Source organism: Gouania willdenowi, chromosome 11, assembly GCF_900634775.1.
Source record: "Gouania willdenowi chromosome 11, fGouWil2.1, whole genome shotgun sequence".
Taxonomy (NCBI): Eukaryota; Metazoa; Chordata; class Actinopteri; order Blenniiformes; family Gobiesocidae; genus Gouania; species Gouania willdenowi.
In genome coordinates this window covers 18,775,846-18,788,579 of record NC_041054.1, presented here as the reverse complement: position 1 = coordinate 18,788,579, position 12,734 = coordinate 18,775,846, and the positions used below count along the sequence as shown (strand labels likewise).

Below are 12,734 nucleotides of genomic sequence, written 5' to 3'. Positions count from 1 at the left end.
TTGTAGGGTAAAACTTGAGTTTATTTCACCTCCATTTTTTTGCCATTTGAATTTTTTTCTCCAGTTTTTATTCAATACTATAGCCTTTGCTCTGTGTTTTGGCGTTTTGAATTATTTTAGCCTTTTTTAATTCCTTATTATAGCATTACCTCAATTTTTGGCTTTGGACATTATTTTGCCCTTTTTTTTATGCCTTACCTCCAATTTTTTGGCATTTGAAATTATTTTGTTCTTTTTTATGTCTTATGTAGTCTTTCCTCCATTTTTTTAGGCATTTAAAAAAAAAATGCCCTTTTTTATGCCTTACTATAGCCTTACCTCCATTTTTGCCTTTGGACATTATTTTGCCCTTTTTTTATGCCTTAGCTCCATTTTTTTGGCATTTTAAATTATTTTGCCCTTTTTACGCCTTACTATATATAGCCTTTGCTCCATTTTTTGGCATTTTGAATTATTTCGCCCTTTTTTATGCCTTACCTCCATTTTTTGACATTTGAAATAATTTCTCCCTTGTTTTACAGTGTACATATTAATCGGTGTCAGTAGGTCTCTTACTACAGAATCTAATCTAATCAGAGTAAAGTGTCTGGTCTCACCTGCACGGCTATAGACGGCCTCCACTTCCTGCCCCCGCGTCCTTCATCCTGCCCTCCGGCTTTACTCAACACGATGCTGTTCTGAGGCAGAGAGGCAGACTTCCCCAGGCTGCCTCCGACCCTGCCGTCTCTCTCCCTGGCCGGCCTCGGAGGGCCCTCCAGCAAACTGTCGGCTGAGCTGCTGTGCTTGGGCCTCACCCCGACTCCTTGTCCCCCGCTGTAGGGAACCAGCTCCCGTGAACCCCTGACCCCATCCAGGCTCTCTGCGGAGTTGCTGTGCTGTCGTGATCGCCCTGAGCAGCTGGCCGTGTAGTATCCTCTAGAGGAGCGACCGGATGGCCCGTCAGAACTACCCAGGTCCACTGAGTTGCTGTGAAGCTTGGGACGCCCTGGACTGGAGCCCGAGGCCATCTGACCAGCGCTCTGGAAGTAGGCATCCTGGGTGGACTCAGTGCTGCTCTGGGCTCGCACTGAGAGTGAAGACTTTGACATGCGAGGTGGGAGTGGGGGAGGAGCACCTTTATGATAAGGAAAGACTGAAGTTTCAGAAGAGCAGGAGGAAGGAAGACAAAGGCATAGCGGGTTGTTAAGGGTCAAAGGTAACATAGCAGAGAGCAGGGGGTACTTACAGAAAGGACAAACTGGAAGGAGGAACATTTTGATGGAAAGAGAAGGATATAGGATGAAAAACAATTAAAATGAAAAAGAATCATGAATGCATTTCAAATGTGCAAGCTTATTACTGGCCACGTTTACATGGGAGCTTTAATTCGCCTTTAATTCAGAATAACACTTAATTCCTAATGCAAATGTAATTCCGAAATAAACTTAAATCCGAATTAGGTGGCTGGTATATTCCAATTTTAATTCTGAAATACATCATTCCTCTAACTGTTCCTCTAAATGTTTAATTCCGGTTGTTCTGCACATGCTCGCACAGTCGCGATGGCGAGCGATGACAACATAGTCCAAGATGGTGGCCCATATTATTTAATAATAGCCTTAGCAGACATGGATATAATGAAAAGAGTGGATGGACGGAAGCATAAACATGTGGACATTCACGCTTACACATGGACTTATTACACACACAGACATCACACGGAACAGGCTTCATCATACGGGTGATACTAAAACCCGGAGACGGAGTAAATTCTGCCCCCGTACTGCATTCACAGGCTCACTTATCACCAATTTTATCATTGTACCAGTTGTTAGAGCTACTGTCGTTATTTATTTATTTATTCCTGTTTATTGTTATTCAGAGTTTTACTTGGCTTTATTTACCGACCATTAGTTCCTATCTCCTTCTCCTGCTCAGCTGACCAAAGTGAAACCATATGCTATTGTCAAGATGATACTTCAAAACTACAATAGAAAATAAAATGAAAACAGTTCTCATGTGGTCTTCTATGTTACAGGCAACAACAGAAGGTTTGTTGTTTGCCCCCCGTCCAATCAGAACCCTTCCCAATCTCCAGACCTAAAGCGGAACTGAATAAAGCCGCATAAACCTGTTTTATATGTAAACCTCAATTCTGAATTACTATTTCCATGTAAACACGAAGCACAACCCTTTTTTAAATTTGGAATAACTGATTATGACATTAAAAAAACATCATGTAACCGTGGCCACAGTAAAAAAAAAAAAAAAAAAGAGTTTCTGGTGCAAATTTCAGTAAAGTGCTAAGACTGTCAGACACGACAAAAACCTCCCTCGAGCCTCACCCTATCCTTGCATCTTTAAAAATAACATTTCACCAGCTTCATTCTCATCCTGCTCTGCTTTAAATCTAAGTGCACGGGAGCCCTTTTAGTTTCCAAGTGCAAGCTCTAGCCACTCGTGTGTGCATGCACGTATGCAGGTGTGCACTTGTGGTTGACGGAGATGACACTTCACAAAGGCTCTGATAAATCTCTGTGGGGATTTTGCTGGAGGCTCAGAAATGTTTGGCACCACACTAACTGGGTACAATCAAACACCCACAGGTAGTCACGAATACCTCCAGCTGTAGCGTATATTAAGCCTGAGCATGTCTGGAACCATTTCACGGGATAAAACAGGGGGTGCGAAGGAATGAGAGCAGAAGGTGATGCAGACATAAAGAAAGCAGCTGGAGACAATGAGCTATGAACATCAGCATCATCATCATCATCATCATCATCACAAGTGCTTCTGAACCTGTTACTGAGCCTGAGAAATCTGCGTTCACACAAACACGTGTGATTGAAGCGCTGAGACACAAAGACAAGACAGAGATGACGGCGAACAAAGTAACTGCACAATGGAATAAACTTAGGTTGATGTGTGAAAGTGTGCACTAGCATCGCACATTTCAGTGCACTAACAAGAATTAAAAGGTGACAGATTGAGGTAAAACATTGGAAAATAGGCTGAAAATAAAAAAAAATATATGCAGATATTTTAGTTAGAAATCAACTGTGCTTGAGAGAGATCAGGCAAACGCTGTCACGTGACTTCTTGCACTCCATTGTAGGGTCAAAAAATAAAAGCAAAAACTGCATGTAGCTGTGTTCCATTACCCTTGGAAATGCGCAAAATCTAAATAGTGCAATAAAAACTGTTAATGGAAACACCTGACTTTGGAAAAAAATATCGCTAATAAGGTTTTGACGCTTCCATGAGGAGGAATTTCAGACTTTTTGATATTGAAATGTATCACAAAAGCACCATGGAAACACTTTTTCCGCAAATACACGTCACAAAACGTGACGTACATGGTCACATGACCACTTCACTCAGAGAAAACATGGCGCATACATGTAAGGCAGTGGCTATCCGTACGGTTGCCGCATCAATATACCGACATTCTATTCGCACACAGCGCCCCTATTTGGCCAGTTTAGGTAACGTGACTAAGACTAAACCTTACCCTATCTCTAACCCTAAAATTTGTTGTGATATTGGGTTATAACCTAACCTAATCCTAACCCTAACACCCTACGTACGTGTACTTCGGTAACCGTACCAATTGTCCGTACGGCAACCGTACAAATAGGCACTTTCCACATGTAAACAGAAGAGGACACTGGGACATTTCTTAGCATTATACTTTAACATTATTACTGCCACATTAGATGTGAACAAAAAAAGGAATAGTGTTATAATAAAGTGTTATAAGGAAGTTTGAAGCGTCTATTTCACGGGTGTTACGAGGCTCCTTCCATTTAGAAATATCGCTTTTATTTTGCAAAAATCTGTAATGGAAACACAGCTATTGTTCCGCAAATTTCGAATCAAATGCAGACTCCTCCCGACTCACCAGCCCCGCTCTTGATGCTTCCCTGGGGGCCAGACATGGAGAAGAGGGAGAGGCAGTCGTCGTCCTGGGAGCAGCCTGCCTGGATGGCGCGGACGTAGCTGTGGCTTCGTGTTCGAAACACGCCCGGGAGGTCCAGAGCCTCGACCGCCTGGGACTCCACCTCGCCAAACATGGTCTCGCAGACAGCCTCAAACTGATGGTTCAATGTGTCGCCCAGCTGCACATGGAGAGACCCTCCATGACTACCCTTCATCCACAATAATGATTACTAAGTACTGATGCAAAAGTTGTTACCTGTGAGCTGGTCAAAGAACGGGTGTAACTACGGGAGCGGGTGTGAGTTTTGGGGGCTGTTCGGCTGTTGGGGTAGGAATCTGTGCACTGCTTACATGAGTATCTAGAATATGCAGAAGCACAACAGTATTTTGTATTGAGCATCTTTCATGCATTACACAGAACAGAAAAATACCTTGGGTATAAATTAACTATGAAAGTTCTGTGTTTGGAGCATCTATTGCACATGTGTCAAACTCAAGGCCCCGGGGCCAAATCCAGCTATTCAGAGCATCTGATTCGGCCCGCAGGAGAAAGTGAAAATGACAGAGAAAACATCAATCATTGTGTAAATGACCAAATAATCCAATTGTAAATTGTTGTTGAAAGAACATCTTTCTAAAATGCTGCAATTTTTCTCAAATTATTCCAGAAAAACTCCCCAAATCAAATTAAAATTAAAAGCCTTCAATACTTTATGTCTACTTTACAACTGGAAGTAGAAACTTGGGCACATTAATGTTGAAATGTAAGTTTTCCCGCCTAAAACCTGCAGCTGTGGGATCAAACTGGTCCGTATTTGGCCCTTGAGCTAAAATGAGTGTGACACCCCTGATCTATTGGGTATTATTTTGCTAGTTTTGTTATGAATACTGTACAGCCATTTTGTTTTTGTTTATAGCCTCCCCAGTACAGTGTAATCAAAGGACGTGATGACTCCTTAGGCTGTAATCAAGAAATAGGCATTATGCAAAATCCACCCCACGAAGAAATGTCATCTTCATTAGGGAGTGACCTTTTTCAGAGAAAAACAAGCACTAACTTGTACTTTATGTCCGCTAAAGCTTTCACTGTCTCTCCCACTCTCCGCATATGACAGAGAAACAAAAACAATTTGTTCAACCAAACAGTGTGCGCGGCATGTGACCTTTGATCCATGCTGATGGAGCGTCTGAAGGCGTCTCTCTGGGCGATCAGGGTGGACTTGGGCGAAGCTTTGGGGCTTGTGTCCGAGTCTGCGCTGTCATCGTCACCCATGGCTTTGATGTAGCTGCCACTTCGCATGCGACGGCAGGGGATCTCGCCCCCGCTGTCGGAAGCATTGCCACCGCCGTATCCTCCTCCCCAGTCATCTGATGGGACCTGAGAGATATTTACGTTCACGTAGACATTGAAAAAAGTCAAAAGCGTAAAAAAAAAAATGGACCAACACAGAATTCATTAAAACGATGAGTGAGTTAAAACAACCATGTGGAAAATGACTGGCAAGGCCAAATGTGCAAACTGTCACTAGAAGTCTCCTTCAGATGGGTTAAAAAGTTACGACGTTTGAAATATAAGTACAGTAGTCCCTCGCTAAAACGTGGTTCACCTTTCACGTCCTCTATGTTTCGCAGATTTTTTTTTTTACAGTGCAATTTTTTTTTACAGCGCATTGTGTTCTGCGTCCTGAATGGCTAATGCTGCGTTCACCCACCAGTGACACATCCAACTCGGTGAGTTTCACTGCCTGCTGAAGCGAGGAGCTGCGCTCCTTTTTCTCCTCATAAACATAAACCAGCAGTAAAAAAAAGCCGGTGTGATTAGAGGCTAATGAGAGAGAACTTTTACCTGCTACTACCACCTTCTCGCTGATTCTCCTCCACGCCTAATCCTTCCTAGTCCAGTCCCGGTTATAAAGGCCGTGTCATACAGCTCCAGGTGGTCACACACAGCTTCTACTCCATGGTTGAATAGGTGAACAGACCAGTGTCCATGTTGACGGCCTGACGTCCTTGTCAACAAAGACTCTGAATGCGTTCGGCGTCAATGTCTGATCGCTAGCAGTGTGACTCTGAAGTGCTGTATGTTTGAAAACAGGTTTATATTTTAAAATCTGCAAAGGTTTGAACTTTGAGAGTGTTTAAACAAAAGAGAAATGTTCATTCCTGTCTAAGTAAAGTGTATAAAGTGTGTGGTGAGGGGTTTTACAGCCTTAAAACATGGATAATAGTTGTAAAAAATAAAGCTGACTACTTCTCAGATTTCATCTATTGCGGTTTATCGTTAGAACGTAACCCTCGCGATAAACGAGGGGCTACTGTACTGTAATGCATTCACGTGTTATACTTGTTCAGAAAAAGGCGATTCATCACAATGTGAGTCGGTCAGTGTTGAGATATTGAAAAGGTTCTTTCCAATATCTTCCATTAAACATATTTCACATCAGAAACGCTGTTGGGTTATAAATAGTTTGGACAAACATGCAGACACTTTTTAAAGAAAGCCCTAGACTAAGGCCATGCACACAATAAAAGCACAAACACACAGGATCCCATATATATACATATATATACACAGATATATATATATATATATATATATATACACAGATATATATATATATATATACACACAGATATATATATATATATATATACACATATATACGTATATACACATATATATACACGTATATACACATATATATATACACATATATATATACATATATATATACATATACATATATATATATATATACAGTATGAGATGATGGCAGAGAAAGGGAGAAATGGACAAAGGGACTTACAGAGAGAGAGAAACTCTGACAGCTGGAGAAACACTGACACAGAAAAGTAAAAGCAGCAGCGTAAGCGAGAAGCTGACAAAAGCAGAGCAAAAAAAAAAAAGAAAGAAAGCGCACAGCACAGAGCAGCAGGTAGATCGGCAGAGGGACGAGCAGACAGAATGCATGTGAGGTGACACACAGTCTGAAGGCATAAAAGCAAACCAAATGCAAATGAACACACAAGATAAAAGCATATAAAATGACAAGAATTAAGTAAAAACTACCAAATGAAAAAAACACTCGCAGGAACGTAGGGAGTAAAACGTTGTGTAGTCAAGTGAAACAGTATCTGACTTTGCTTGTACTGAATAAGTACAATATTAGTTTCACCTTTTTAAGGTAATTATTGAAATAAATTCACTTTCACACGATATTTAACATTTTCGATGTTTCACCTGTATTTTTGGTAATCACAAGATCACACGATGCGAATGAAACAATTATTTAAAGTCAGATTTGCAATTCATTACTTACATTTTTTTCTTCTTCTTCCCATTTCACACCTCTAATAGATTGTAATTCCCTGAATTAAGTTGCTCAGGCTTTCCACAAATCCCACACACTGCACAAATGATAATTGCACATCACTTTTTGATGGGACTGGATAGTCTGATGCAATATGCAGAACCAATTCAGTCAATGACAATATAACTCACGAATAATGACGCTTTTAGGTCTGCATTGATTGACCTTTGGCAGATATTGTAGCATAAGTACACTCGCCGTTTGTCCTCAGTAGGGGTGAATTTCCCAAATCACGTCATATTTCCCCTTTTTTTTTCCACCTACTGTCTTGCCAAAACTAGACCAACATTTCAAAAAAGAAAAAAAAAAAGCCCAAGGCGATATAAAACTATTGGAATAATCACATATTGGATATTTGTCAAGACTGTGTGATTTCTGTTATACATAAAACTATTCCAGTTCAATTGCCCAAACTTTTATTAACCTTGAGCATGAAATGTATTAATGTCAAAAATCACTTAGTCTAAAAGTAAATGTGTGTGTGTATGTGTGTCTGCGTGCCAGAAATCTTCCAGCATGATGAAAGCTTTGTACCACCTTACAGCAGCTGTTCAGCTGTGTGTTTGCCAATGCTGTGAGGCGAGCTTTCTCAAATGTGACCAAATAAAAAGGCCCACACACACACACACGCACATACACACACACGCAGGCCCCAGGGTTTGGCATCCAGCTGAGTGTGTGTTTTTAAGGTCATCACTTAAAAGATGATTCAGCCTAATCTCTCCAACCCCCTGGCCTTTCACTATCTCACTCATTTCCTCATCTGGTTCGTCTCCCCTCTCTTTTCTTTGCCCCTTGGCTACCATCACCTTCCTTATCGTTTTTCTATCCCCGTATTTACTTTGCTATCTTCGCCGCATTCCTTTATCTGGCTCGTTTCTATCTTTCCCTCCCACTTTCTTGCTGCTTCTGTCTTGGATTTCAGTCTTAACTATATATTCTTCTTCTTACTTTATTTATTTTATTTTTTTTTAAATCATCCCTTATCTATTGCACACAGGTTGAGGGGAAGCGTGAGGTTAAGAGACCCAAGAGTACTTGATTTTAGACTGGCAGCGAGAGCAGTAAAAAGATATTGGACAAAGTGGTTTCTACATTTCAGAAAACAGCAAACAAAGACCCAAAGTGGAGTCAGTGAATAGTTGTATGGGCATATTGTAAAAACTGAATGGCTGAAGGATTAACTATACGAGTCGAGAACTGACCTGATTTGGAAACTTTTACCGATAATGTGATTATGTCAGAAAGTGTTCCACGTATGCGTTGATGTTAAAAGAAGACAGAAGAAAAAGGTCCAGAGTCCTGCCCAGGATTGGGGTCAAATATAATGGCATAATTGATAATAGATTACACCTATGATATATTTATAATTTTAATTTAGTTCAGGTAATTGACTTTGTAATTGTAATTGGCATGCAAAATTCAATAAAAATTATAATTTACAGTTTAATTAAACAGAAAAACTTGGGAACCATGTTAAAGTTCTATGGCTTACACATAGGCCTACTTTGGTAACAATTATTAAAATGTGTTTGATATTAAGTTTACCTGTTAGTTCTCTTGATGGTCATTTTACCATTGAAATTTAAATCAAGGGGTATTCTGACAGAAAAAAAGCTCAGACGCCCACACCAAATATATAAATACCTATATTTTCATTAAATATCAAGCCAAACAAGATAACCAATAGGTGAGAAACAAACTGAATGATAGATAATAATTAGTAGGGTATTTTACAGCTGATTTAAGACCTGTTAAAATATGAGTAGGTTACACAAGAGGAAGGTTATGATTGATGGGCTGATTTACTGAAAAAAAACTCAGTAATTGTAAATAGTTGCAATTGACTTTCAGGAAGAAAAAAATATGTAGTTTTAATTGTAATTGGGAAAAAAAACGTCTGTCACCGTACTTATAATCAAGTTGTAATTGAACATGGATAATTCAAAATGCAATTGCAATTGAAAAATGTAATTGACCCTAACCCTGGTCCTGCCACTAAAACCTTCACGGTGACAATGTGAAAACAAACATACTGTACAAAAGCTTGCACTGATGATGCCTATCAAAAAGCCAAAATGGAAAAGAAACACTTCAAACTGCCAGGTCAGATGGAAATCTAGCAAGGCTTTCTCATATACAGTGTTGTGTGTTGAATGAAAAAAAAACAAGGTTAGCGGTTTTTTATTTGTTGGCATCAAACTTTTTCAGTTACGCAAAGGACTCCACTTTCAAACTCCAACTTCCTCCTCTAGTCTTAGAGAAAAAAAATCCTGGATACATACTAAATCTCTGGATGTAGGATAACTTTAACTTATGAAACAAGCATATATATATAAATATATATATATATATATATATATATATAGTATAACAACAAAAAAACTATCATCACTAAAAACTACTCTAACTGCTTTCCTATCATACAAAAGGTTCCGCACATATCTTATCAATAGAGGTCGTTTGAGAATTAAAGAGGATTCATACCCAATGCAATAACTTCTGAAAACACTTACCAAAGAGATTTGATACATTTCACGGCCTTCTTACTCTTCTTAACGCTGCAGTAGTAACGTTTACTTAGTGACCTTCAGTGTGAATTAGATGGAAGTCAAAAAGCACTCAGGCAAGTGTGTTTCTTGAATGCATAAACATACAGTATATCTCCATGCTCTTGGAGTCTCCTAATGGCAGATCTCAGTTGTGTATTGAAGATGAGACATTATCAACAGCAGGGAGTCTTGTGCTGTTTCTATAGAAACACAAGTTGTACGAAAAGTGCACAAAGACAGCATGTGATGGTTATTGATCATTTGGGCGTAATATGGCTGTTCCTAAACTGTCGGTGGCCCACACACAAATGCGATGTATGACATAATAAAGAATCAGGTCTGGGTGATATATCACATGGTGTCTGATATACTGACACATGCTGTCCCTAATGAGACAAAAAAGCATGAATGAGCACATGTTGATATTGTACTGCTGTTCGTCAATAAAAGCACCCATCTGGCATTATGCAGTGATTCTCATTCAGAATCATTCATTCTGGTTAGAGTTTATTAAGAAAAGGTTAGAAAAGTTCACAAAATTCATATATTGTATCGCCATTTTCAGAGAAAAAATATCAAAATATGAATCTTGGTCCATATCACCCAGACCTCGGAAGCACCACTATGACTAATTCCACTCCCCTTGTCTGAGGATAACGTTTTGTATTGAGAGTTGCCAGTGGCAACACTTGGGAGAGATGTAGATAGGTGTGTTGATGAGGTAAAAGTAAATGGTCTGTATTATTGTAAAAAGGAAAGCAATACCCAATAAAAGGCATAGCTTTTCTTTTTTTGAAAAGTTTCTCATCCAGATAGCACTGGATAGAAAGGTCTTTCATTCACTTGGAGAACCAAAGCAAATGACCAAACAAAACAGTTTCTAACCTCCACGTGGCACTGTTGGTTTGGCTACCAAACCATCAAGAAGAAGATGCACCATACTGACACCTTCAGTCAGGTCTGAGAAACACAGTTTTGACTGACAAAAAGCAAGTTCTATCCCTTTGGGTGGGTTTATAAAAAAACCACTGATTAGAAATTACTTCTGTGAAGTAGAATTCATTGTCTTTCCCACAGTGGATTCTGTAGTTAATAAGTAGTGGTTAGGGAAATGTAAAACTGGTGCCAAGCCAAACTGCTTTAGCAATACAGGTTATTTGATTAAATCCATCCAATGTGGGCAGGACCTAAGTGACCCAGTTCCTGTGGGTCTTGCCAAAAACCCCTGAAGTTATAGCTTTGCAGAAAAACCCTATAGATTGTTTATGTAACCTGAGGATCGGTTGTTATTCAAATCTATGCCTCTGATGGAAGGCTTATGTATTTAGGTAAATAAATCAGACTTAGTTTGTACATGCACTTACTGAATTAGCTAAAGCCAGCATACACAGTACAGATGTCACCAAGAAGGCAGAAACACACCTGCAGGTAATGGAAGGTTCTTTCCTTGATCTTGCTCTCCACTGGTACCAAGGCTTTGTCATAAGCTCCACCCCTGCTAGAAGGATACACCTCTCTGGCCTGACTCACTGTCATGGCCGACCAGGTGCTCCTCTTTAGCGAGTGACCGTGGTCCCGATGGTGACCTCCCCCTTCATTCCCAGGTATAGCTACTGTAGTACAGGCCATGCACTCCCCAGATCCCGGGACCCCTCCTCGCTCCCTTGGTTTCTTCATTGTGAGCTCCTGAATGGCAGCGTCTAAGCTCTCGTGGCCACTGGGATACCCTCTTCGACCCCCACTGACTAAAAAGCTGCTGTCACTGTCGAGGTTGTCATCAGAGCTCCACCAGCCTGCGGTCCGGCTGCGATGGCGTCTGCTCGATTCGTGCCTTGAGTCTCCACTCTTGCTTCGTTCTCGGGACTTGTTCCTTCTGGTGGATCGGGACTGGTGTCCTGAGTAGTGACCCTCTTCACTTCCACTCCTGTGACCCCCTCCTCCCCTCTCACTGCGGTAATCCCCGCCTCCCCTCGTACCATTGTACTCTCGCTTGGATGGAGCCTCCAGGGAGTGTGACTTGGCAAATAGGCGCTGCACTGAATTGACTAAGTGGCGAATGCGGGAAGGGCTTTCACTGCGATGCTCAGCACCACCACTAGCGTTGCGCTGGTACTGCAGTGTGTGAAAGCCATCAGGGTGAAAAGGTACCTGCTTCTCAAACTGGTCCATCAGATTTGGGGGTATACGGTGCATCTTCCCGCCATGGCCTGATAAGCACTCCTCACAAGAGTCAAAGGACTGTAAAGGAGGGTGCTGGTTGATGTGAGAACGGGGGAACGTTCCCCCTCCAGAGTGGCTATGGGAGTGTGAGTGAGAGTGGGAATGATGCCTCTCAAGAGCCAGAGCCTCTGCTGGGCCTCCTGGGTAGTAGTGCCCGTCACTGTGACCCTGGTAGTAGTCTCTTCCTGGGCCATCGCAGTCGTCAGGTGGGCAGTGGCAGGGGCCTCCACTTCCACCACCGGAGGAATGCTGAGACAAGCTTCGGCTGACATGGTACCCTTTCATAGGCGCCGGGCCATGGTGGGCCGTCCGGGCCGAAAGGGGGCGCTGTTGGCGTGACAGGGCTGCACCGGTCTCACCTGGAACAGAACAACATGGTTTGTTAGTGATTTTCTTACAAACTATGATGTAGTCCAATCAAAAGGCCTCATCTACTTCCCAAAAACCAATGACTCCGGATGTTACAAAAGAAAAAAACAAACTAAATAACTGCACAGCAAAATGAACAAAATTACAAACAATTGTTTTTCCCTGAGCCACTGTGACCACACAGCCATTCCACTGACAAAGTCAATAAGGCATGTGGTAATAATGGGGGAAACTGTAGCACCCGGAGGAAATCATGCAAACTGCATTTGGTAAAGTTCCCAGACCCACTGTGGGAATCAAACCC

General features: G+C 41.3%; 1 protein-coding gene across 1 annotated transcript in view; it reads right to left on the bottom strand.

Annotated features, from left to right (window-relative positions):
• Nucleotides 1-12,346, bottom strand: part of dlgap3 (discs, large (Drosophila) homolog-associated protein 3) — a 30,804-nt gene extending 18,458 nt beyond the window's left edge. The window contains exons 1-5 of the mRNA XM_028460861.1: nucleotides 11,264-12,346; nucleotides 5,082-5,296; nucleotides 4,175-4,277; nucleotides 3,881-4,097; nucleotides 597-1,132 (exon numbers count right to left, since the gene is read on the bottom strand). Coding sequence (XP_028316662.1) covers nucleotides 597-1,132; nucleotides 3,881-4,097; nucleotides 4,175-4,277; nucleotides 5,082-5,296; nucleotides 11,264-12,346 — 2,154 coding nt within the window. The remainder of the gene's footprint in view (nucleotides 1-596; nucleotides 1,133-3,880; nucleotides 4,098-4,174; nucleotides 4,278-5,081; nucleotides 5,297-11,263) is intronic.
• Between the last annotated feature and the right edge of the window lie 388 nt (nucleotides 12,347-12,734).